This window comes from Myxocyprinus asiaticus, chromosome 28 (genome assembly GCF_019703515.2).
Source record: "Myxocyprinus asiaticus isolate MX2 ecotype Aquarium Trade chromosome 28, UBuf_Myxa_2, whole genome shotgun sequence".
NCBI lineage: Eukaryota > Metazoa > Chordata > Actinopteri > Cypriniformes > Catostomidae > Myxocyprinus > Myxocyprinus asiaticus.
Window position 1 is genome coordinate 28935063 of NC_059371.1, and position 24772 is coordinate 28959834.

Consider the following 24772-nt stretch of genomic DNA (forward strand, 5'->3'; position numbering starts at 1 on the left):
TACAAAGGGCATGGGTTGTTGCTGGCAGGCAGCAGATGCCCTAACCCCGCCCCCACCCTAAAAAGCATGTAAAGGAGAATAGCCTGCCAGGAAAAACTCGAGTCATCTTTTTCCTATCAGATGAAGTTTCAGGGAGTAAGATACTGCAAGATACAGTAAGATACAGATACTGCATTAATTGAATTATATTTGTAGGGTTTTAGTTTAGGGTTAGGGTGTCATATTATATAGGCTACAAGGTTGTCAATTTTGGCTCTATGCTGACTAAATCATTATGACCATCTCAAACAGAAGTTGCCAGCATTCAAATACAGTGGGTGGCTGGCCTGAATCCACGATTTCAAAGAAGCCCACAACAGCAACTTAATTCAGCTACCAAAGTGCCTGCACTTTTCTGAAGAAATAAGGGGCCTTCTTATGTATTTTCAGCCTCAGCCAAGCTCACCCATTCATGAAAATCTCATCTCAGGGAGAGAAGAGGTGAGGACCTGCAAGCACACACACACTCACTCACACACACCAGACAGTAAAGGACACGCTGCCAGATCACCACAAAAGCCCTTTATCCTTATCATAACTACTCTCACAATTACTCACATGAGTGGTTTACCTGCTTCTGCCAGGCCATGCTGCATTTTTACTGTCCAAGTGATACGAAAACCTTTAGGCACCAAACATTAACTGGGCCAACACCGACAGCTCACACAGTGGTTACATCATGCAGGAGTATGAGAGCACGAGGAATACACTAGATAGGCCTACTTAAAGCGCAGTCAGATACACCAGCAGGCATGTAAGCCTACATACACACAATTATACACACCAATTGAAACTATATAAAAATGACTGCAAACAGCTGCTTCTACATTTAACATCTCTGAAAATGTTCATTAAAATCTCTGGGCTTTGAAGCATCAAGAACTTACACAATGGAAACAGCATAACGAGCAAGCAACATAACAAGGAGATGAGGCTGATTTAACTCCTCTTACAAATTTACACACACACATACACACACACATACACACACACAAAATGAACAGGCTTAACTGCACAGATCAACAGATGTGCCAGGAGTTGCCTATTAAACATGAGAACAGTGCCACTTCTAGGGTAATCAGAGTTTCACACAAAACATCAGGCCATATTAACATGCACATGATCTAGCCTAAACACAACGAATAGTGTATTATGCTTAAAGTCCAACATAAAATATGCATGTTTTATGTGCTAAGGGGAAAAAGTGTCTAATCCACCCTAGACAAATTATTTCAACAAATGGTAGAGGTTAGTCTGCAACACACTGGCTGCGCTTTTGAGTCTGGTGGATGAATGTTTTTAAAAGGTCGACGTGTACTTTAGGCTGGTATTTGAAGCGCAGGGTGTGTAAAATCTTACCGACCCACCATCACTCAGTTACTGACAACACTTCTGATTTTGACAACATAGCCCTGTCAAACCCCTAACTCTCCAGTCATCACAGAATGCTCCAACAAGAAATCCCCAGAGAATGACAATGACAAATGAAATCAAGAGGTAAATAAATGAATCGATGGATGAAATAATAGATTAGGCACCAAGTGGCCCCTTCGAGCAATGCCACGAATGCAATATTAATAAGTAGCTCTTACTGTTCGTCTCTGTGTCATCACTGATATTCTTAGGAGGAGCATGGGCTGAATAACACACTGCTGATCTGTACATTCGATCCGGATTACGGATTTTCTTCAGTCCTTCAGGAAGCAAAGAGAGAGTGGAGAAAAAAAAGAATTCTGGGAAAAGTACACATTCCCAGATGTACAATAGCTCAGCATGTTTTCAGTCTTCATTTCCCCCATGCACATAACAGGAACTTACAAGAATATTTGCCAGGGTCAGCAGTGTCAGGTCTGCCGAACCTGGTCTCCCTCCCATCAGCAATCCCATGCATCCCAAATGTGTCCACCTCCATGCTGAGGAACACTTCTCCCAAACAATCTGCACCGTTCAGCCTCAGAGTTCAAAGTGCCTATTTGCTTCTCCCCCTTTTTAATCATGTGCATTCAGGGGTGCATTTAAAGTGATTATTTTGGCCTAAGGTGCTGCATTGTGGGGAGAAAATGCAGTTTCATTTGCGGGCAGTGGCATGGATGAGGAATGTAAACGCGAACCCTGTTCCCATGTAACTAGAAACATCATGCACATTTTCATAATCAGAGTATCTGTTGATGGCAAAATGGGTTACACTGCCAAGGGACAACAAGCAGGACCTTCATCAGATGTAATAGAGAGCTCCAAACAGACCACTCTATATAGTAACTCAGATCATTGTTACAGGTGAAACATGGGCCTGATCCATGCTAATTTGTTCACAAATGCATTGTTTTTATTTCAGCACCTAAAGATTTATCAGTAATACTGAGGAACAATGAGAAACAAAATGCAAGAAACACAGACATATTTACACAATGCATTTGTGAACAAATTAGCATGGATCAGGCCCATGTTTCACCTGTTTGGCGAGGCTCAATTTTGACACATTTTAGTAAGCTACACCAATCGAAGGAGTATGTGTGTATTTCTGAGTTAGGCAGGTACAGAAGGATCAAGAAAACTAAAATGATGTGTCACAGATCCCCAGGAAAAGAGGCATCCCCATATATCCCTGCCACACTAATTCAATTAAAAAGTTAAAAACTAATCTCAAAGCATATCCACAAATTGAATATTGTGGAATGGACCATGCTAACAGGTTATTTTCTACAGGAAGGCTCAATATATCAATGAAGGTAATTTTTTTTTCTCAGAAGTCCCTCTTTAGAGATGTTGGATCCTCCCTGCTAACAGTCAGTTGTTGTGACATACAGCACCATATCATAGCAAACATTGGCTGAATGCCATTCTCTGGAGGAACCAAATTCAAATTGCTATCATTAGAAATTAGGAATATCATCAATGTGCATTTACACATACAGTTCCCCAATCCACGACCCCTTACCCCCACCTTTCATAGGTAAAAAGTGAGCTGGGTTATATCAGGAGAAAGAAGAACTCTATGGGATGCACGAAACATTAAACATGTTTTCATAGCAGCCTCCAGCTAAGAACAGCCTGTCCTAACGTGCAAAAAAAATAAAATAAATAAAAATCCCTGCCAAATAATAAGGCCCTGGAGAACAGGGCCCCATGCAAACACTTTAAATGCTTCAAGGACAAAAGGTTACAATACAGGCAAAAATTAGTGCTAAAAAGATTGGCGTGCAGAAAATATAATGGCAAATTCCCCTAGCATGCATGCTGAAAGTCTGTAGGCCTAGAAATAACATGTAAAGCCCTGCAAAACATATCAGTCTCTGAACTGAGTTGTAGGTATATAGTGCAGAGCACTCTATATTAAGGCGAAGATGAGGAACACTGGCTCCTCCCCCATACGTTGACCTGACAAGCATGACAAAAATAACTGAGTCTGTTCTGCATTGGGAGTCACAAGTCAGGGTTTCTAAAAAGCTCTTGTCTACTGAGATGCATTGATGGGAAGCAGGCCAGAGTGAAACACGTTACGAGGCTGGTTGTGTGCGTTTGCATCTGAAATGCACACACAGACATGCAGAGACTGACAAACACATGCACACACAAGCACATGCATACAAAGAGAGAGAGCTAGATTAAGTATTTAGCCTCAGTGCTTTTTTGAAAACAAAAGTTTGCTATATACTGTACGTACATATTTATGGTAATGCTTGTAGTCTTAGCTGACACTGTGTTAAACAATATAACAGTGAACATTTAAAAAGCACAATACCACCCCCCTGTGGACCTCGACATGTTCAAAACCCTGGATTTGCCTTTGCAGTCATGATATTAATGTCACTAATATTATTCTAATTTATTCCAAAGTTTATTATGCTTAATTTAGTACACAGCAGTGAGGCTTTGTAATCAAACTTCAGTATTACCTTCCACTATTCAGTTTCATCAAGAGTGGAACATTCATTACCACTATATGGATTTTCCACTAATTTCCCTGACTTCAAAGGATCTTCAAAGGTTTATTTGTTAACAAACAAAAGCCACGGTGCAATAATTTTATCAGCTTTGGCCAACTAGATACTTTCAAGATGTCTGTTCTCATGATTTTCCTCAATAAAGTTTCTTTTAACTCAATATCTCCATCTTGTGGCTGATAAAGCATTATTTGTTTTGATCTGTTACTGATGGTGAATTACAAACAAAACATCCACGCAACTAATAATAATTTTCCCAAAGCCTCGTTCATAATAGTCTGTTATACGTGTCATTTGACAGTTTGACACAGCTGTCACAGTGGTAAATCTTTTCAAATATCTTTAATAATACTAATAATACTTAAAACAACTACTAGAACTGCTGCTACTACTACTACTGCAAATAATAATAATAATAATAATAATAATAATAATAATAATAATAATAATAAAACAACTGCCTAACGCACTGTCCAGACCAATTTAACAGCGACATGCGTTTTTATTATTATTATTATTATTATTGACACGGCATTATAATCCAAGAAGCTGTTTTTGTGTCTAAGTGCAAGCAGCTCTCTTTTTTGCCTCATTTATGTATAAGTACAAATCTGAAAAGTATTTACAGGACAGTATCAAAGGTAAATGGCTTACTGTATGTCTGACACCGATAACTCTTCTCCTTTCCTGATAAACGTGTAATAACGAATGTTACCTTCCTGTCGCTCCTCTCCGATTATAAAAAATTACATTTTACTGGTTCTAAAGATTATGTTCTGAAAATATATGACAGTTCAGTGATTTAAATGGCTGTTGCGTGTATGTGTCCTTGAGGTAAAAGGGTCCTTGAAGCTCATTTCCAAGTGAAATTGCTTTGACCACAGATCACAAAACCCCTTAAAAAAAAGGTCAGTTGGAGTATGTGTACGCGTGAAACTGACTTCGAGCGGGGAGAAAAAATGATAAGTTAAACAAGCTTACCAGCACTATTTTGGAGATTCCAGGCTGTAAGATAGTCTTTGGTCAAACTACAGTCTTCAGAGCTCTCTACCCGCCAACTCAGAAACAATTTACGCAACCGAGAAGAAGCTTGATACATCGAAAAAAGAAGTTGGAAATTGACCATTACAAGTTTTGCTTTAAGTGCTACCGTAGGCTGAGGGAAACGGAGCGCGAGACGGATTTTTGAATTTTCAAAGGCTCTCGCGCTTTTGTTCTTGGTTGTTTTTAAATATATGTGATGTACACTGCTGGCTAGCTACCGATGCTGGCTAGGGTGATGTGATGTGATGTCTCCATGCTGTAACAACGAGTGTGTCAGGATAAACACAGAGGCTTTACAATCCCAAAAGCTCCTAGGTTCTCAACTGGCGGCTCTTCCCGACCTGCCTCCAAATTTTTCCCCTCGCACACTCTTGTCGTACAAGAAATATCCCCGATGTTTCTGACTTACCTTCCGGCTTGTTTTCGGCAGCCATTTCCCCTCCGCGCGCCACATCCTCCTCCTCCTCTTCACGAGCGTTGGGTACCACGCGCGTTCACGCAGATGACAGCAGCACGAGAGGAGACTGGCGAGGCAGAGGCAAGTCCAACTAGAGCACACTCACCATTGGCTGTCGGACGATGACTGACCATGATGTTCTAAAATGGTTTGCGAGAGCGATGCTGATATCCTCCTCTTTGAAGTGTCTCTGAGCGTCATTGGATGATACGTGAGGTGTAGGTACACCTAGAGATGAACCGAACCAATCCAAAGTGAGCGCTCGTGAAACGTTCTCGTGTAAAATAAAAAAGCAACGTAAATGTTTCAAGTGCCTTGCATGAGGCCAGTGACGCTTCACTGTCACGAGTTTATTCTGTTATTGTGATTAAATGTTTTATGAGGTTATCAGAAGTAGACCAGCCTGTGTTTATACACTTTCACTATTTCAGCTGACACATAAAGGCTAGGTTATTATATCAGTCCTAATATATGATGCTTAAAAACAAGGGTTTGAAAAGAACTAAATATTACTTGGTTATTGGGTGTACTGTTTTTCGTTCCATTGAGTTTTCACAATAATTGTGTAAAAGAAGATTCCTGGATATAAGCTACAATTGACTAACAAAATGTCAAAGTTTTAGCGCTATTATAGATCACTGCTATTACAACAATACCTATTAACGCCACAGCTCCATTGCTTCTAATTTGTCAAAGCAAGGTAACCAGTAAGATATAGGCTAATAAAGATTAGCGATCCATAGGTTAACCTTGAAAATGCAATGTTGGGCTGAATGCTCCATGGTGCTGAAAGGACAGCTCCAGATGGCAACATTGTGCTAGTGCTTTCACGAAAAGTATAGGGCCCAGTTTTACAATGTAAGTTCTGTAACCTCCACAGCTGAACATGGGAGAGAAAATAATTTCTGATAGCCTATTCCAAGACTTTCCAAAAAGTTGTGGTCTAGAGATCCCATCTGAATTGCCTAGAAAAACTCAAAACTGCATTCAGGAATGTGGAAGTGTGACTCAAGCTGATTAATTATTCGTTAGATTAAGCATTCGTTAATTGTAGTGTATAGATAATGGCCTAAATGTCTCTTCGTTCACAGCGAATACCCACCATGAAATGTTATCATTGTAGTAGCTTGCAGTCACAAGATAACGTGCGCTTTATAAATGCTTATCTGTTCATGTTCTAAAAGAAAGTCTTGGAATGTTAAATAAAATATCCTAAATGATCCGTGCAGAAAACATTCGGGACAGTCTTTCCGACGCAACATCTGGTAATGAAAATAAACATACAGCGTTTTTTTTTTTGTTTGTTTGTTTTGTTTTTTTTATTTTTATTTTTTTATTTTTTTTTATCTCAGCTCTGTATGTCCATACAATGCAAATAAATGGTGATCAGACCTTTGTAGCTCCAAAAATCACATAAAGGAAACATTGAAGTAATCCAAATATCTCCAGTGTTTAAATCCATATTTTCAAGAAGTGATAAAATAGGTGTGGGTGAGAAACTCAAAATGTAAGTCCTTTTTACTCTAAATCTCCACTTTCTCTTTTATATCTGAAAATCACATCTGAAAGTGAAAGTTAAAGTGGAGATTTAGGGTTAAAAAAGGACTTAAATATTGATCTGTTTCTCACCCACACCTATTCTATAGCTTCTGAAGATATTGATTTAAACACTGGAGTCATATGGATTACTTCTATGTTTCCTTTATGTAATTTTTGGAGCTACAAAGGTCTGATCACCATTCACTTGCGTTGTATGGACCTACAAAAGTAAGATATTTTTCTAAAAATTTTAGTTTGTGCTCTGCAGAAGAAAGAAAGTCAAACACATCTGTGATGGCATGAGGGTGAGTAAATAATTAGAAAATTATAATTTTGGGGTGAACTATCCATTTAGGGCACTTTAATTTTCTGAGGGACTGAAAATTATATGGTAAAATACTGGCTGCTGTGGTTGCCATAAATTAACCGTAAAAATCCAGTAACCATGTTTCCGGGATGACGAGATGTCATTTTGATGCCTGTATATTTTACGGTTCACTACTGTTAATTTTATTAAATAAACTTTATATACTAACCTTCTGGGAAGGCCACATTATGACTTTATCAAGAGTGGCCCTTCCAAGAGAAATAACCAATTCACATGTACAAGCAGTGCACAGTGGCACTCACCCAAACACAAAACTGACCGTAATTTTAACAATATTGTACAGTAAAAGTACATGTATTCTTTTGTTAAACATAATATATTTTTTACAGTAAATCATACCTTCTACATCTAAAAAACATTATTTCACTGTAAAATTACATGTATTGTCTTGTTAAATACATATATATATATATATATGTATTATGTATATATATATATATAATATTAATAAATATAATAATAAATATATTTGCATTCTATTTCTGTTAAAATGATGGAAAATTTTTCACATCAGTATCTCACAAAAGTCTTTAAAGACACACAATCAATGATTTTGCACTGTAAAACATTATAATGTTCAGTTGTTCTTTCTACCTGACCTGATAATTTCACTGAAATAGTAGGGATGATTTAGTTGTAATGATCAATGTGAGCAGAATAAAACCAGCTAAATTAGAAGTTACCACAAAGAAATAATTATTTAAGGTTCGGCTACATTCATTTTTTTTTTTATTTTTTATTTTTATATAGTGCACTCAAAAAATAATTATTTGGCTGAACATACACATAGACAATGTGTCAAATAACTCAAGTTTAAAAAACTAGCTGGCAATAACACACTTTAGCATGCTAGATGTGCTTTCGTAATTTAGCAGATGAAAGAGAAGGTCAATCAAAGTAAAAGGTAAATGAGTCAATGACTTGCCGCTTATTTTATTTTTTTTTTACAATATTTTTGTCTGCATTTGTTAAGTTGTTAAAAAATGCATAAAAATGCAATTCATGCTAAACAATTACTTGAATAGATCTTTTCTGTGTTGAGCATTTTTTAATTCCTTGAATTCTATTTTGATATTTTCTCTTGGGCTCAGAAATTTCAAGTGGTGTAACCATCCAGAGACAGTAAAAAAAAAATAAAAGCCTCATTAAAAGCTTAAATCTTGAAATAAATGTTGGCATGAGTAGTGCAGAATAATATTATATTAATATATATTTTTTAAAAAGCAGTCAAACAATTGTGCTTTACAATATAATTAATATTTGAAAAACTTTTGTCCACCATATGAAAGTCGTGTTATTACCAACAAGTAGGTAGCCATTCTGTTGTTAATGTTGACAAAAAAAAAAAAACAGAACAAAAACCAAAATGCAATAATTTGCCATTTTTATGAAAAGGCACATTTTGTCCAGGTGTATGATTTGTTGTGTAATATTTGTGGAAAATATTTTTACCTTGAAAAATGTGTTTGAAAACTTTTTTTTAAATTAAAGATTAAGTTGTGTATACTCAGTTATTCAAGGTGCAAGGAACGTACTAGCATCACATGACAAAAAAAAAAAAGTTAAATGTTTTTCAAAAACTTTATACCAAATTGAACACAAAGTTTACATTCCTATGAACTTGTCACGTGTGTTTTACACTAGATTTCTAAAAGATTTCTAATTTTATCACCTCGTACAACCTTCATTGTCAATGATCCTTGAATTGGTATAGCTGATTACAAATAATCATAATCGTTTCAAGTGGCTGAATCAGAGATTATTTAGCCCGAGACGGAGCACTTGTATTAAAATGAATGGGAGAAATTGGAACACCCAATATGGTGGACGTAGAAAAGAGAAGTCCCTCTTTGCAAGTAAAAGAGCCAATCACTTCAAGATATAGACACTGTCTGTCTCAGGAACGCACATGCACATTAGCTGGACCAACCTGAAAAATAGCTTTTTTTGATGTGATCTTAGTTAAAGAAGCACATCTTATGACACCATTCTTGTCAGATTTTACTGCTAATTTGAAATATGTTCTTTGATCATATCTTGATACACCATTCTGGAGATTTCGGTCTTTCCCCATTCAAGTAGATTAGAGCTGTTCATTGTCTTGCTGCTTGTATGTATCCATAGAAAATAGCAGCCAGGGAGAGTTCCCAAGATGTGGACTGACTTGCCTGGAAAGCGACTGTCTGAATTAATCTGTCTGCCATTTTGAAATCGAAAGTGAGGCTCAGGTGGGAAGTAAAGCTAATGTGCCCTTCAAGTGAAGTCAGAAATATCGTAATTGCAAGTTCTGAGCACATGAACGATCAAGTGAAGTCGTACTTAAGTGTGTGGAACTCGGAATTCAAGATGATACCCGAGTTACCGAGATGTGATGTTGGAAGCGGCGAGTCGACAGGAAAAGTGAATGAAACCAATAATTTTGCAAAAATATTTAAACATCTATAATTTATTTCAAAAATATTATTTGCTTTAAATGACAATCAACTAATGACTCACCCTTTGCGGATTGTTTTAAGCAAATTAATAATTTGTAAGATACCATGCATTAATAATTCATGCATGTTGTGTATAAGTGATGTAGGTTTATTCACTTATGTTTATTCAGCTTTTTCCATCATTCATTGTGTATTTGTTTCTGTTTTCATACTTTTATATTCAAAACATTCATCTCATGACATTATTTATGCAGTTGTTATTGCTGTGTAAATGCATTTATGCCTGCTCTGAGCAGCATTAAATGGTCTGTGTAAAAGCACCTAAATGTCACTTAGATGCAGCTTCTGTGCCACCTTTGCAGTGTAAAGACATTAAAACACACACACACATACACACACACACACTTTTTAAATAGATTTGCCATCTAGTCTTACATTCTGTACAAAGATCTTAAATGTATGAGTATGATACAAAACATTAAAATGATTTATTATGATCACTTACAAGTAGGCTTCACTTCATATTCATCTAATCCATCTAAAGGTTTGCACTGCAGCCAACATATAACATATACAAATATAATAAACACAACTGTGTTACCTGATCCAGCAAAATCCAATGCTTGAACCCGAGTTCAATAAATAAACTTCAACTGGTTCAAAATGCAGCTGCCAGAGTGCTGACTAGAACCAAGAAATATGATCATATTAGCCCCATTCTATCGTCATTACATGGCTACCTGTTAAATTTCGTATTAATTTTAATATTCTGTTAACTACATACAAAGCTTTGAATGGTCTAGTTCCACAGTACTTAAGTGACCTTCTGACATGCTATATTCCGTCACATTCATTACGATTACAAAATTCTGGCTTGTTAATAGTTCCTAGAATATCAAAATCCACAGAAGGAGGTAGATCCTTTTCATACTTGGCTCCTAAACTATGGAATCGTCTCCCTAACACTGTTTGGAATGCAGACACACTCACTCAGTTTAAGTCTAGACTAAAGGCTCATCTATTTAGCCAGACATACACCTAATTTATCCATCAACTCACAATTAGGCTGTTTTAGTTAGGTCTGCCAGAACCAGAAACAGTGATCATGATCTATAACTCCGCAATAAATTGAATGGCATCTACGCTAATATAATATTTTTTGTTTCCATGTCTCCAACTCGGGATTCATATCCTGAGGTTACCAGAGCCGGCCAGATCCAGCTCCATTCCTGCTTGGAGTCGGACTCCACTGCTATGTGTCGCTGAAAGATGACAGACTAACTACAGCTGGTGCCAGCCAGACATCACTTCAGTCTTTTGACTTCAGAGGATGAACTGATGCCAACTACAACTGTAAGACAATGGATACTTCATATGCCACTGCCTGAACCTTGGACTTAGGATGGACCCCACCAAACCTCACCGAAATGACCTGCAGTTTGAACTGCGATGCACCTCATTAATCTTTGCCTGCATCACCTTTGTCTATTGATGGACTACTCTCTTGAAATGGAATACATAGATTATAATTTAATTGCCAACAAAAGCCTTCATCAACCAACTAACAAAGGACAATGCATCTATGTGAACTTCTGCAGTTAATCCAGGATGGACTTCAAAGACATTAGTCATTAATCTTAAAGTTAAAACAAAAATCTTTTATATTATTTTTTTAGAACAATGGACCTTAACACTTAATTTACAAATTTAAAACCATGACCTGCACTGCACATAAATAACTAATATTGGCATTATATCCATGCTGTTTAGCCAGAGGGGAACTGGCCGCCACAGTGAGCCTGGTTTCTCCCAAGGTTATTTTTCTCCATTAACCAACATCTAATGGAGTTTTGTGTTCCTTGCCACAGTCGCCTTCAGCTTGCTCACAGGGGTTCTAAATATAATTATTATTTAATTACGTAATTTCTATACACAATTTACAATCATATTTAATCAAACTACACAATGATCACTTTATAGATTTCATAGATATTACAGTTTCATTTTCTGTTAAAGCATGATTTACTGTAAAGCTGCTTTGAAACAATGTGTGTTGTGAAAAGCGCAATACAAATAAAAATGACTTGACTTGACTTGCATCATACTCCATATGCTGTCACCACCGACAATGTCAAAGCCAACTTAAAACGTTTTTTGGAAGTTAAGATAAAAATCCAGTGGACAGTGCCTTCTTCACAAATTTAAAACATCTGTCTGGTGAAAAACATACAATATGTTTAATTATAGCAGACTGTCCTCAACATGCTCAATCCTTCACCATAATGGTAACCCCCAAAACTCTAACATAATCGAACCCCTTCTAAATCCCAGCCTAAGAGACCATTAAGTGCATTAAACATTAAAGGTACACTCAGTTATTTTGTTTTTTTTCCAAGAGTGAAAGTTTCCAATAACAGGGTGGTTACCGAGATTAAGTGAGTAGAGTTCATGTGATTCCAACATGGCAGCCCCCATGAGGGGACCCTTTCCTTGTAGATTTAAACAGCTTTTGTAGGGTTACTAACAGGGGCGGTATTAGGGTCAGTGGACATTCGGTGCTTAGCCCAGACATCTGTGGATATAGGGCCATCCTTTGATGAAATATCAAAATATAATACACTTTAAAATAAAAACCTGAATACGTCTATGATGTGTCATTTATATAGTAAACTAAAAAAGTCTCACTAACCTTTGTCTCAGATACGCTCGAAGATCAGAAATTGCATGCTTTTAACATCTATAGGCCTACTTTAAAACAAAAACAAAAAACACTATTTTTCCATAGTGTGACACATTGTGTACGGCTGTATACAGTTTTCATTGATTCGTCAGGTGCTTAAGTTAATTTACAAGAAAGCAGGTTGTAAACAAGCTAAATTGGTACAAGAGATGAAAAATAATAGCTAGATCGCCTAAAGTTTGCCATGTTTATTGTATCGTGTCTTAATAAAGAGTTTTACTAAACACGCAAATGTCCTGGCTCTTGACTTTAAAGTTAGCAAATTCCTCGAATACATCTGTATATAATACTCCTTGTTTTCAGGGTTATACATCTAAATATTTGATACTTACTGCATCTGGATGGACCAACTCAACACAGTTTCCAATACACAGCCGCAATAGCGTGCCGCAAACTCTCTTCTTGCATGCGCACTCAAAGGTTATGTGAGAGCTGGAAAGCAGCTGCCGACTAGACAGCGCATAGGTACTGAATTGAGTATGTATTTGGTGTTGTCAATACCATAAAAAGACAGGAATAATTTGTTTATATACAGAATATTACCCTAACTTTAAAATGTAATGTTAAAATAATAAAATGTAATATGTTTTCATATCAACTTGATACCCAAGCAGCGGTATTTATGACGTCACTACAGAAAGATGATCAAAACATTCGGGGCTTAAGCCCTGGTAGCCCAGCCCTGGAGTCGCCCATGGTTACTGATATGACTGGAATCTTCATCTCATGTGAGTGCTAATGATTTTAAATATATTTTTCAAAATTACTATTCATTTCTTTGGGAGTAAAATTTTTAAATAAGAAAAAAAAATTACTGCGTGCACCTTTAAAAAAATTCAACTCCACTTCTGGAGTTGTTTGTGTTTTGTAGTTGGAAAGAAAATAACACATGGATGATGGCAAGTTTATTCATGTATAGTTCTTGGGAAACTCTTAATTTGTTCAAATACATGCTTTTATCTTTGAAAAAAACAAAAACAAAACAAAAGTACAATATGCACGTACAATGGGTGATATACATAAATGTCCGAAACTTGTAAGTCGTAATTACGATTTAAGGGGCCATTCATGTGCAAGTTAAATTCGATAGCACGTAAAGGCCGCATAACGGCAACAAAAATTGTAGTTCCAACCTAGATGGATTTCTGTAAACTATTACACATTTATTAAATGGATTGAAAGCAAATAATTTAAATTAATCCAAACTGGAATTCTTCACATATTTAAACTAGATTATATGGATTACAAAAATGCTCTAGATAAATTTGAACAGTGCACAGTTTGCATACAGTAAAGTGTGGGACCTTTTTTTTTTTTTTTGTCAGTGTTCCTTCCTCCCGTCCTGAGGGTGGCGGTGAAGATCTGTTTGTGCTGCGAATCTGTTCACCAAAAATCAGCGTAGTTCTGATCTGGCGCTGGGGCGGAGATGAAAGGTGGTAAATATGGCGGCGGCCTTGGAAGAAGATGAAATTGACAATGATGACTATTATGCTCTTTTAAACGTCCGCAGGGAGGTATGGCATTTACTTACTGAGAAGTTTCAAATGAGAGAACCGTAAGCAAATCGTGAAAACAGGCGCTGCAGATATCTTGCTTTAAACCCAGGAGACAACAGCATGTCGACAAGCTGTGTGGTACAGCCAGTACAATATGACCCTTACTTATTATTACTTTCTGGCAGAAATCTGACTGTATGTTTACTAATTGATCTGATAAATATAACATGTGTGCCTTTTCTTTTCTTTTAATATGAGCGAGAAGCACTGAGTAGACCACTAAGCAAATTATGTTTGTAACACTTCACTCCTGTCGCACTCTTAAAGTGAAACTGCTGTTGAGGTGTTGAAGTGTTGACTTGGAACAAGAGAACTTTACTAAGAAGTAGTATGAGCGTCAACATTTTAACATTTGGTGTAGGACATTATTTGTATTGAGACTTTGTGTACATTGTGTACATTGTATTGTATCTGGGAAAGACTCGGCAGATGAGTAGCTAAGATAATGTTATTGTGTGCGCACAGAAGTGTAGAGGGCCTGTTTTGCTGCTGTTATCTGCCAAACATTACAGTTACAAAAGTTTTCAGTTACAGATGCAATTGTAGTAATTCACTATCCACAGTCAGCCATGCTTAATTTAATCCAAGAGTGAAAGTGTCCAATAACGGGGCGGTTACTGAGATTAAGCGAGTAGTATTCGGCTGGTCATGTGATCTCAACATGGCATCCCCCATGAGGGAACCCTCTCCATGTAGATTTAAACAGCTTTTATAAGGTTACTGATATGACTAGAGTTCTCATTGCTCATGATTTTATACATATGTTTCAAAATTACAATGTATTTATTTTGGAGTAAAACTTATTTTTAATGAGGAAAAAATTACTTTGTGTACCTTTAATTTAACTTCTGTTAACTAAGTATGGTCACATCATTAGGGCCTTTGACTTTATGTCCTTAAAAAGAGCAGCTTGTGTTTTATGATGAATAATTTTTTTTATTTATTTATTTTTTTACTCAGGCCACACAAGAAGAGCTCAAGGCATCATATCGCCGTCTTTGCATGCTATACCACCCAGACAAGCACAGAGACCCAGAGCTTAAGAAGCAGGCAGAGCAGCTTTTTAACTTGGTGCACCAAGCATATGAAGGTATGATGTTTTTTGCACAGCCTTTTTAAAGCCTCTGACAAACAAAGGAAGCTCTTGCAGAATGTTTGGTTGTTATTAGGCTACACCACTGTTTTTAATAACAATAACATATGTCTTAACAGAATAGCTTTTTGTTTTATTTTTGATCAATATAAGTATTTCATACTTCCCTCATAAATGTTTAATGATTGTGAAATGCAATTTATTTTCTTGTGCAGTGCTAAGCGACCCGCAATCTAGAGCTATTTATGACATATATGGGAAGAGAGGGCTGGAGGTTGAAGGATGGGAGGTAAATTGAATTGGAGGACTAAAAAATGCTTTGTGATTAGATACCAAAGTTCAGTAACATTTCAAGCAAAATCATGAATAATCTATTCCAAAGGGAAGTTATTTACAAAAAAGCTATTTATCTTTTTTGTGTTCACTACACAATTAAAAAATTCTAGGTGGTGGAGAGGAAAAGAACACCAGCGGAGATTCGTGAAGAGTATGAGCAACTTCAAAGGGAGAGAGAGGAGAGAAGACTACAGCAAAGGACCAACCCTAAGGTTTGACCTAATGCCCTCAAGCCATAGCCTCAGTCATAATGAAGCTTATGTCTCACCAAGCTCTGTGTCACTCAGGGGACAATAAGTGTGGGTGTTGATGCAACTAACCTCTTTGATCGCTATGAGGAGGATTACGAAGAGATCTCTGGTGGTGGTGGCGGCGGCGGCTTACCACACATTGAGATCAACAGGATGCATATATCCCAATCCATTGAGGTACACTCCTTTTGGTTTCAATTTATGCCAGGGGTCGGCAACCTTTTTGACATTGAGTGCCATTTTATTAATTTTTTTTCCTGGTCAATGGCTGTGCCGATGACTACCACATTTTTCTAATTTAATTGTTTATTTTTCATTACAAATTATATTAAACAGTTTGAGTGAGAATTTTTTGCAAAACCCAATGATTATGATATAATCATGATCCTGCATGTGAATTTTCAGAGCATCTAAAGTGCTTTAATGAAAGAAAACCTGTCCTTTTGTGTTATGAGTTAAAGTTATTGTCACAAATTTGCTTATTTGATGACTGATCACGAAATTGTGTGGAATCTTAAATATTTCTTATATTATGTCACTGTAATCATTTAATCACTAGAACGCAAGCAACAGCGAGAGAGAAGCAGGCTATTTTATTTATATGATGTTTTTCGCACCTGCATTCCAATCTACATCTTGATGTAGACTAATTCTTCCTCATGATCACGCAGCTTGTTTGCATCAGCTGAATGGAAAACTAAACACTATTAAAGTGTGACGAGACTCGCACTGCACCTGCAAGCCATTCGCGCATCACAAGCCGATCAACTATTTAGCCCTTTTTGGTGAATCGCACCTTCAAAATCCTAAAACTTTATTTCCAGGTTTAATTTATATTTTGAATAGACTCAGATTTTTGAACCCCACCATGTGGTTTTATGTTTTCTCTTTTAATCGCTTAATGTAATTTTGAATGTCCATGGTTTAAGGAGGGTGTACCTGTATGCTGGGTTGGAAATCTCAAGGATTAATAGTGGTGTTTTCCTTATTACATCACATGTTGTTTTGAAAGCAAAAAGAAACAAATGAAACACGGAAAGTAGGCTGTCATCCGCGCAGACTGACCGAAGCAAAGCGGGCGCATTTATTCGTGCGATTAACAGAAAGTGAAGTGCTACCTGCTCGTGATGCACAGATGGCTTGCACGCGCTGCATGAGTCTGTTGGGTATACTGCAGTCTCGTCACATTTTAACTTTTTGTTTAGCCTCCCATTCAGCTCATGAAAACACGCTGCGTGATCATGAGGAAGGATTACATCAAGATGTAGATTGGAATGCAGGTGCAGAATTTATATAAATAAAATAGTCTATTCCTCTCTCGCCGTTGCTGGTGTGCCAGTGATTACCCCTCCATGTGCCAATGCTGGCACGTGTGCCATAGGTTGCCGACCCCTGATTTATGCTTTCATAGAAAAAGTCATCTCTCATTTAGTTGTGATTAGTGGTCAACTGATACAGGTTTTTCACTGGCTCATACTGATATCTAGAGAGTGGGTTGGCCGATATATTGCCAATAATATGATATTACTTAAATGATAGCAAATGAGATGTACACAAAATTGTGAAAATTAAAGGGATAGTTCACCCAAAAATTAAAATTTTCTAATCATTTACCCTCCTGCCATTCCTGGTGTGTATGACTTTCTGTCTTCTGCAGAACACAATCAAAGGTTTTTAGAAGAATATCTCAGCTCGGTAGGTCCATTCAATGCAAGTGAATGGTGGACAGAACTTCGGAGGTCCAAAAATCACATAAAGGCAGCATAAAAGTAATCCATACGACTCGAGTGGTTTAATCCATGTCTTCAGAAGTGATATGATAGATGTGGGTGAGAAACGGATCAATATTCAGGTCCTTTTTTACTATAAATCTCCACTTTCACTTTCTTCTTCTTTTGTTTTTGGTGATTCGCCTTCTTCGTGCATATCGCCACCAACTGGGTAGGGAGGAGAATTTATAGTAAAAAAAGGACTTAAATATTTATCTGTTTCTCACCCACACCTATCACATTGCTTTATAAGACATGGATTTAACCACTGGAGTCATATGGATTACTTTTATGCTGCCTTTATGTGCTTTTTGGAGCATTGCATTGAATGCACCAACAAAGCTGAGATATTCTTATAAAAATCTTTTTGTGTTCGGCAGAAGACAAAGTCATACACATCTGGCATGGCAATAGGGTGAGTAAATGATGAAAGAATGTTCATTTTTGGGTGAACTTACCCTTTAAAGGAACATTATTTTACTAAAGAAAATGTAAAATTTACAATTGACAATGCTGTCGGTAGATCTTGTAACTGATACTTATGTCAGTCAGCTAAGGAGGCACGAATATTGGCTGATACTGATGACTGGCCAAATATTGGCTGATAGAAGGGTTTATCAGTATGCACATATAAATTAAAATATTTTATGGAAATATGTTTCTCAATTAAACAAGTACATGTATAGTACCCTCTTATAGCATTTAAAACTGGGACTCTCAAATGATGAAAGGTTAATGTACTTTCCATTATTTGTGCTCTCATAGGCCCCTCTGACCACCTCAGACACAGCCATTCTCTCCGGCTCCCTCTCCACGCACAATGGCAACGGAGGAGGAAACATAAACTTGGCCCTGCGTCGGGTCACCTCAGCTAAGGGCTGGGGAGAGGTTAGAGCTTTTAGTAAATGCTTCACATACAAATGAAATGTACTGTTGATAAGATTGCTGCGCATGAAGCCAGACATGATTCATATACGTTACAGGTTGAGTTTGGGGCAGGAGACACACATGGCCCTCTGTTGGGGTTGAAGATTTTCCGTAATTTGACTTCACGCTGGTGAGTCTTAATAGTATATAAAGACTTCTTAATAGAATCTTAATAGAATTTGATTAATTTAGCTCATTTAGAGAAGTTTAGAGAAGTTGAATAATTTATCTTTGCATTTATTGTTTATTAATACATACTGATTTTGTAACAAAGACATGTGAGTTAAATTGTTGTACATTTGTCTTTAACAGAATATGCATATTGAGTGTGGTTGCATTTTTCAGCTTTACGACAGCTCATTGTGGCATGCAGTTTTCATCTCGGGGTATACGGCCAGGTCTCACTACCATGCTTGCACGTCACCTCGACAAAAACACTATGGGTTATTTACAGTGGCGCTGGGGAACTCAGTCTTCCATGAATACCAGCATTGTCAGGGACACCAAAAGCAGTCATTTCACCTTTGCTGTGCAGGTCAGTTGTTATACCACACAGGCCCTGCTTGCTGCTTTGTTTTTCCACCAAATATTTCTATTAGTGATTTATTTTCTTTTTTTATCACAACAGTTGGGAATTCCACATACTTTCATTATGATGAGCTATCAGTACAAGTTCCAGGATGATGATCAGACCAAGATCAAGGGCTCAGTCAAGTATGTGTCTGAGGATGGTGCCATTGTCTCTCTGTGTTTTCCTTATTATTAGCTTGCTGCTTTTTCACTGTACCTGATTTTCTAGATGCTACTGTATGTTCACATGGCATGCAGATTATTTGTTTCTAGTCACTACACATGAATTCCCCCACAACATTTTTTGCTGAATGCAGGTTTTCAGTTTAGCCATACACAAAAAATCTCTCATTCATTTATTTTCATTTATGGATAAATTAATTTTCATTTATGGGTGAACTATCCCTTTAAATGTCTGTTTCAATGGTAAACATGTCTATGCTGTGTTGCAGGTCAGGGTTTTTCGGTACAGTAGTGGAATACGGTGCTGAGACAAAGATCAGTCGTCACAGTGTTCTAGGTGCTACTGTCAGTGTTGGAGTACCTCAGGGCGTCTCCCTCAAGATCAAGTAAAACACTTTGGATCATTTTGAAGACATTGCCTATCTGCTGTGTTCAGTAGCTCTGAAATCACCATGTTTTTGTCTCTTTCATCTCAGGTTGAACCGAGCCAGCCAGACATACTTTTTTCCTATTCACTTAACGGACCAGCTTCTACCCAGTGCTGTATTTTATGCCACTGTTGGACCCCTTGTTTTCTACTTGGCCATCCAACGGCTTGTTATCATACCATTTGTTCGTGCTCAGCAAGAACAGTAAGAGATTTTCGCTGATTACATCTTCAGAGTCCCAGTCACATTCTCCACCTGTTTCATTTTGTCGTCTTTTATGGGCCAAATGACTTCCTAACATTCTTCTCCAACCTTTATCCAGTCTAGAAAATAATGAAAGACTGAAATTCCTTAAAATGCCTGTGAAACTGCAAGTAAAAGAGCAAATGTTAAATCAACAGTGGACCTTTCCTATTTTATTTAGGGAGCTTGAGAAACAGCGGGAGAGCTCGGCATCAGACATTGCCAAGAAGAAGCAAGAGGCAGAGGCAGCTGTAAGTTCATAACGTCTAAATACACTGCAAATAATTCATAATGCATAGCCATTTGAAGTGGTCATAACTTTCACTGCAGGCATTTTGTGTTGATTGAGAAACAATCAGTTAGCATCAGGCTGTCTTTCCTATCAGCAGTGCACATCAGTCCCTGTGACTGTGTGCATATACAAGCAGTCTTATTTGAAATTGTTTCCTCTGTAGGTTCTGCTAATGCAGGAGTCTGTGCGCAGAATTATCGAAGCAGAGGAGTCCAAAATGGGTAGGATTGCATAACTCCCAATTACGATCAATAGCATCGGCTGTTGATTGAGTCACCAATCCCCACTTGGCATTCTACTTTTATGTTAGGTCTGATTATCCTCAACGCCTGGTATGGCAAGTTTGTAATGGACAACAGTCGTAAGCACGAAAGGGCAAGAGTCATTGACGTGACGGTGCCTCTTCAGTGCCTGGTGAAGGACTCTAAGCTCATTCTCACAGAAGCCTCTAAGGTAAAGCACAGTTGCGCTTGATTTGTGATAGTTTGTGATCAAAAATACAAATATGGGAAGGGAGACGAGAGCTTTTGAAATGACAATGGATTTCCCTAGTTTTGTTCTAGTTGTAACTTTTGTGTCAAGTTGAAGGCATGCTATTCAGCTCCAACTATTCTTTCTTTCCTAAAAAATGAAATACTCTTAAAAAATGATCTCTTGGAGTGGATGTTAAGCACTGTTGTGGGTATTCAATTTATGCTTTTGCACCAATGTCCTCAGGCTGGTTTACCGGGCTTCTACGACCCCTGTGTAGGTGAGGAAAAGAGCCTGAAGTTGCTGTATCAGTTCAGAGGTGTGATGCACCAAGTTTTATGTGGTGACACAGAAGCACTCAGGATACCAAAACAATGTGAGTACACAGACCAATCAAACAGTCCTGAAGTTGATCATTTACAGCATTGATTTTAATGCATGTTAACCTGACTTCATATTAGAATGACAAATGAGTTATTGTGTTTACTAGCAGTAAGATCAATGTTATTCTTGATTGTAATTTAAAATCTTATGGTTTTTTTTGTTGTTGTTTCCTCCACCCTTGTAGCCCACAGGATTGATAATGACTGTTAGGAACATATATCTCTTGAGCTGAAAGGGACAGCTTGGACTGGTATAGAGTGATGAGACACAGATGTTCTGGAGTAGTGCCCTGGAAACACTCTGTGCCCTTAAAAGTATTCATATACCTATTTATCCTTTATTTTGTGCCGTTTTAAAGATTATTCTAAAGGATGTCTGTTTGGAAATTAGAACATTTAATTGGAAAGTTTGATTTGCTGGATTTACATAAAAACAATTACTATCTCAGAAAAAAAAAAAATAGATTAAAAGAAACAAAAACCTCTAATGTTAAAAGCCAGACAATGATGTGTTCCTGTTTTGGTAGGCCTTATTCACATTTTAAAGAGAAACCCCCGCCCCCAAAGATGGGTACACATCTTTGTCAACTGTACTGGAGCATCTCTAGACCACAACAGTGCCTGTAATCAGCACTCACCAGAGAGAGCTATTTTACTCTCATTGCATCAGAGAGAAACCATTGCTGCTTGATCCAACTCACTGAATCCCACAGGAGATGGTGTACCCCAGCTGTCAGCCTTATTTCTATGTCTGACTATTTTTGAACACCAGCATCCAAATACATTATCTTACTTCTGAAAAGATTTCACAGATAAATATTTCCTCTTGATTTCACCCCCTTCCCTTAAGCTTAAAAGGATAGTTCACCCAAAAATAAAAATTCTGTCATGATTTACTCACCCTCCTGGCATCCCAGATGTGTATGACTTTCTTTCTTCTACAGAACACAAATGAAGATTTTTAGAAGAATGTTTCTGCTCTGTAGGTCCATACAATGCAAGTGAAAGGGTGCCAAAATTTTGAAGCTCCAAAATCCACATAAAGGCATCATAAAAGTAATCCATATGACTCCAGTGGTTAAATCTGACACAATATGATAGGTGTGGGTGAGAAACAGATAAATATTTAAGTAATTTTTGTATCATAAATTCTCCTCTCTGCCCAGTAGGGGGCGATATGCACAAAGAATGTGAATCACCAAAAACACAAGGAGAAAATGAAAATGAAGGAAGAAGGACTTAAATTTTGATTTGTTTCTCACTCACACCTATCATATTGCTTCCGAAGATATGGATTTAACCACCAGAGTCGTCTGGAGAACTTTTTTTGTTGCCTTTAGGATTTTGGAGCTTCTGAATTTTGGCACCTGTTCACTTGCATTTTATGGACCTACAGAGCTGAGATATTCTTCTAAAAATCTTCATTTGTGTTCAGCAGATGAAATAAAGTCATTCACATCTGCGATGGCATGGGGGTGAGTAAATAATGGGAGAATTTTCATTTTTGGGTGAACTAATCCTTTAAAACTTGGAGGCCCACCTCTTATACTCCATATCATCCAGTAGAGTCATAAGAATTGAAAGGGCCAATGCAGAAATGTTCTAGTACCATCTATCGACTGGTTGAGTAAATGGATTAGAGTGTGAACTGTGTATTAACTCTCATGTAGGGCTTGTCTCCCACTTTGTATTCAAAAACTTGAATAGCAGTGGATGAAGGGATAATAGTGGGATATCATCCTTGTACTTTTAGGGTCATTCTCCCATAATACTTGCATTTTAGTGCCGTACTTCATACAGGGAAGATCTGTACCCTGATTATAGTCTTTTGGTTGATTTAAACTTCTTGATGCCTTTTTGGTATTTTGGGAGTCTTTATGCAAGAAAATTAACTGTGGTAATGTTAAACTTGTGATCTCTTATTTGAAGAACTGGCTTTACAGCATCTCTTTGTTTAAAGAGACCGTTTCATTTCTGGGTTACTATAATTTATATGAAATATGTCCATCCTGCACACTTGTCATTTGAATGGTGATGTTAAAAGAACAATCTATAATTGTTAGCTGGAGTAATGGTATTGTTGAAAGGTGTATGTTGTTATACTTTGACTAATGGCCTAGCACTTGCAGCAAGTATACACTGTCATTTTAAAATAAAACCTCAAGGTACAATGGAAATGTAAAATGTGTTTCAGTGGTGTACATTACTCAACAGTAATATACAGTTGAAATCAGAAGTTTACATACACCTTAGCCAAATACATTTAAACTCAGTTTTTCACAATTCCTGACATTTAATAGTAGAAAACATTCCCTGTCTTAGGTCAGTTAGGATCACTATTTTAAGAATGTGAAATGTCAGAATAATAGTAGAGAGAATGATTTATATCAGCTTTTTCTTTCATCACATTCCCAGTGGGTCAGAAGTTTACATACACTTTGTTATTATTTTGTATCATTGCCTTTACATTTTTTTAACTTGGGTCAAATATTTTGGGTAGCCATCCACAAGCTTCTCACATATGTTGCTGAAATTTTGGCCCATTCCGCCAGACAGAACTGGTGTAACTGAGTAAGGTTTGTAGGCCTCCATGCTCGCACATGCTTTTCAGTTCTGCCCACAAATTTTCTATCGGATTGAGGTCAGGGCTTTGTGATGGCCACTCCAATACCTTGACTTTGTTCTCCTTAACTGTTTTGCCACAATTTTGGAGGTATACTTGGGGTCATTGTCCATTTGGAAGGCCCATTTGCGACTGAGCTTTAACTTCCTGGCTGATGTCTTGAGATGTTGCTTCAATATATACACTTTTTCTTCCTCATGATGCCATCTGTTTGTCCCTCCTGCAGCAAAGCACCCCCACAACATGATACTGCCACCCCCATGCTTCACGGTTGGGATGGTGTTCTTCGGCTTGCAAGCCTCACCATTTTTCCTCCAAACATAACGTCATTATGGCCAAACAGTTCAGTTTGTGTTTCATAAGACCAGAGGACATTTCTTCAAAAAGTAAGATCTTTGTCCCCATGTGCACTTGCAAACTGTAGTCTGGCTTTTTTATGGTGGTTTTGGAGCAGTGGCTTCTTCCTTTCTGAGCAGCCTTTCAGGTTATTTTGATGTAGGACTTGTTTTACTGTGGATATAGATACTTGTCTACCTGTTTCCTCCAGCATCTTCACAAGGTCCTTCGCTGTTGTTCTGGGATTGATTTGCACCAAACTACATTAACCCTAGGAGACAGAATGTGTCTCCTTCCTGGGCAGTATGACGGCTGTGTAGTCCCATAGTGTTTATACTTGTGTACTATTGTTTGTACAGGTGAACGTGGTACCTTCTGGCATTTGAAAATTGCTCCCAAGGATGAACCAGACTTGTGGAGGTCCACAATTTTTTTTTGGCTGATTTCTTTTGATTTTCCCATGATGTCAAGCAAAGAGTCACTTATGCCTTAAAATACATCCACAGGAACACCTCCAATTCAGTACACCTCCTATCGGAAGCTAATTGTCTAAAGGCTTGACATCATTTTCTAGAGTTTTCCAAGCTGCTTAAAGGGACCGTTAACTTAGTGTATGTAAACTTCTGACCCACTGGAATTGTGATAGTCAATTAAAAGTGAAACATTCTGTCTGTAAACAATTGCTGGAAACATTTCTCGTCATGCACAAAGTAGATGTCCTAAAC

The 24772-nt window shown here is 37.5% G+C and overlaps 2 protein-coding genes across 6 annotated transcripts in view; one reads left to right on the top strand and one right to left on the bottom strand.

Annotated features, from left to right (window-relative positions):
- LOC127419505 (calmodulin-binding transcription activator 1-like) overlaps window positions 1-5498 on the bottom strand; it is a 647690-nt gene extending 642192 nt beyond the window's left edge. For 4 of the 5 annotated variants that reach the window (XM_051660946.1, XM_051660944.1, XM_051660943.1 and 1 more), the window contains exons 1-2: window positions 5437-5478; window positions 1632-1733 (exon numbers count right to left, since the gene is read on the bottom strand). In XM_051660946.1, coding sequence (XP_051516906.1) covers window positions 1632-1733; window positions 5437-5461 — 127 coding nt within the window. In that variant the 5' untranslated portion in view covers window positions 5462-5478. Of the gene's footprint in view, window positions 1-1631; window positions 1734-5436 lie in introns of all 5 variants that reach the window. The other variant, XM_051660945.1, reaches the window with a different exon arrangement.
- Window positions 5499-13965: 8467 nt separating this feature from the next.
- LOC127419021 (dnaJ homolog subfamily C member 11) lies at window positions 13966-22022 on the top strand. Its single transcript, XM_051660034.1, has 16 exons — window positions 13966-14100; window positions 15103-15232; window positions 15451-15524; window positions 15682-15783; window positions 15859-15999; window positions 18357-18479; window positions 18575-18648; window positions 18864-19053; window positions 19147-19232; window positions 19541-19657; window positions 19748-19903; window positions 20124-20193; window positions 20398-20455; window positions 20545-20687; window positions 20952-21081; window positions 21274-22022. Exons 1-16 carry the CDS (start codon window positions 14029-14031, stop codon window positions 21297-21299), a joined length of 1692 nt encoding a protein of 563 aa, XP_051515994.1. The 5' UTR covers window positions 13966-14028; the 3' UTR covers window positions 21300-22022.
- Window positions 22023-24772: the final 2750 nt, after the last annotated feature.

Bases quoted from the DNA above. Each gene is read 5' to 3' on its own strand.
- LOC127419021 (XM_051660034.1), top strand. From the start codon at position 14,029: ATGGCGGCGGCCTTGGAAGAAGATGAAATTGACAATGATGACTATTAT. The intron at 19,054-19,146 runs GTCAGTTGTTAT...TTATCACAACAG, and splicing joins ATTTCACCTTTGCTGTGCAG to TTGGGAATTCCACATACTTT. The intron at 20,688-20,951 runs GTAAAGCACAGT...CAATGTCCTCAG, and splicing joins TTCTCACAGAAGCCTCTAAG to GCTGGTTTACCGGGCTTCTA.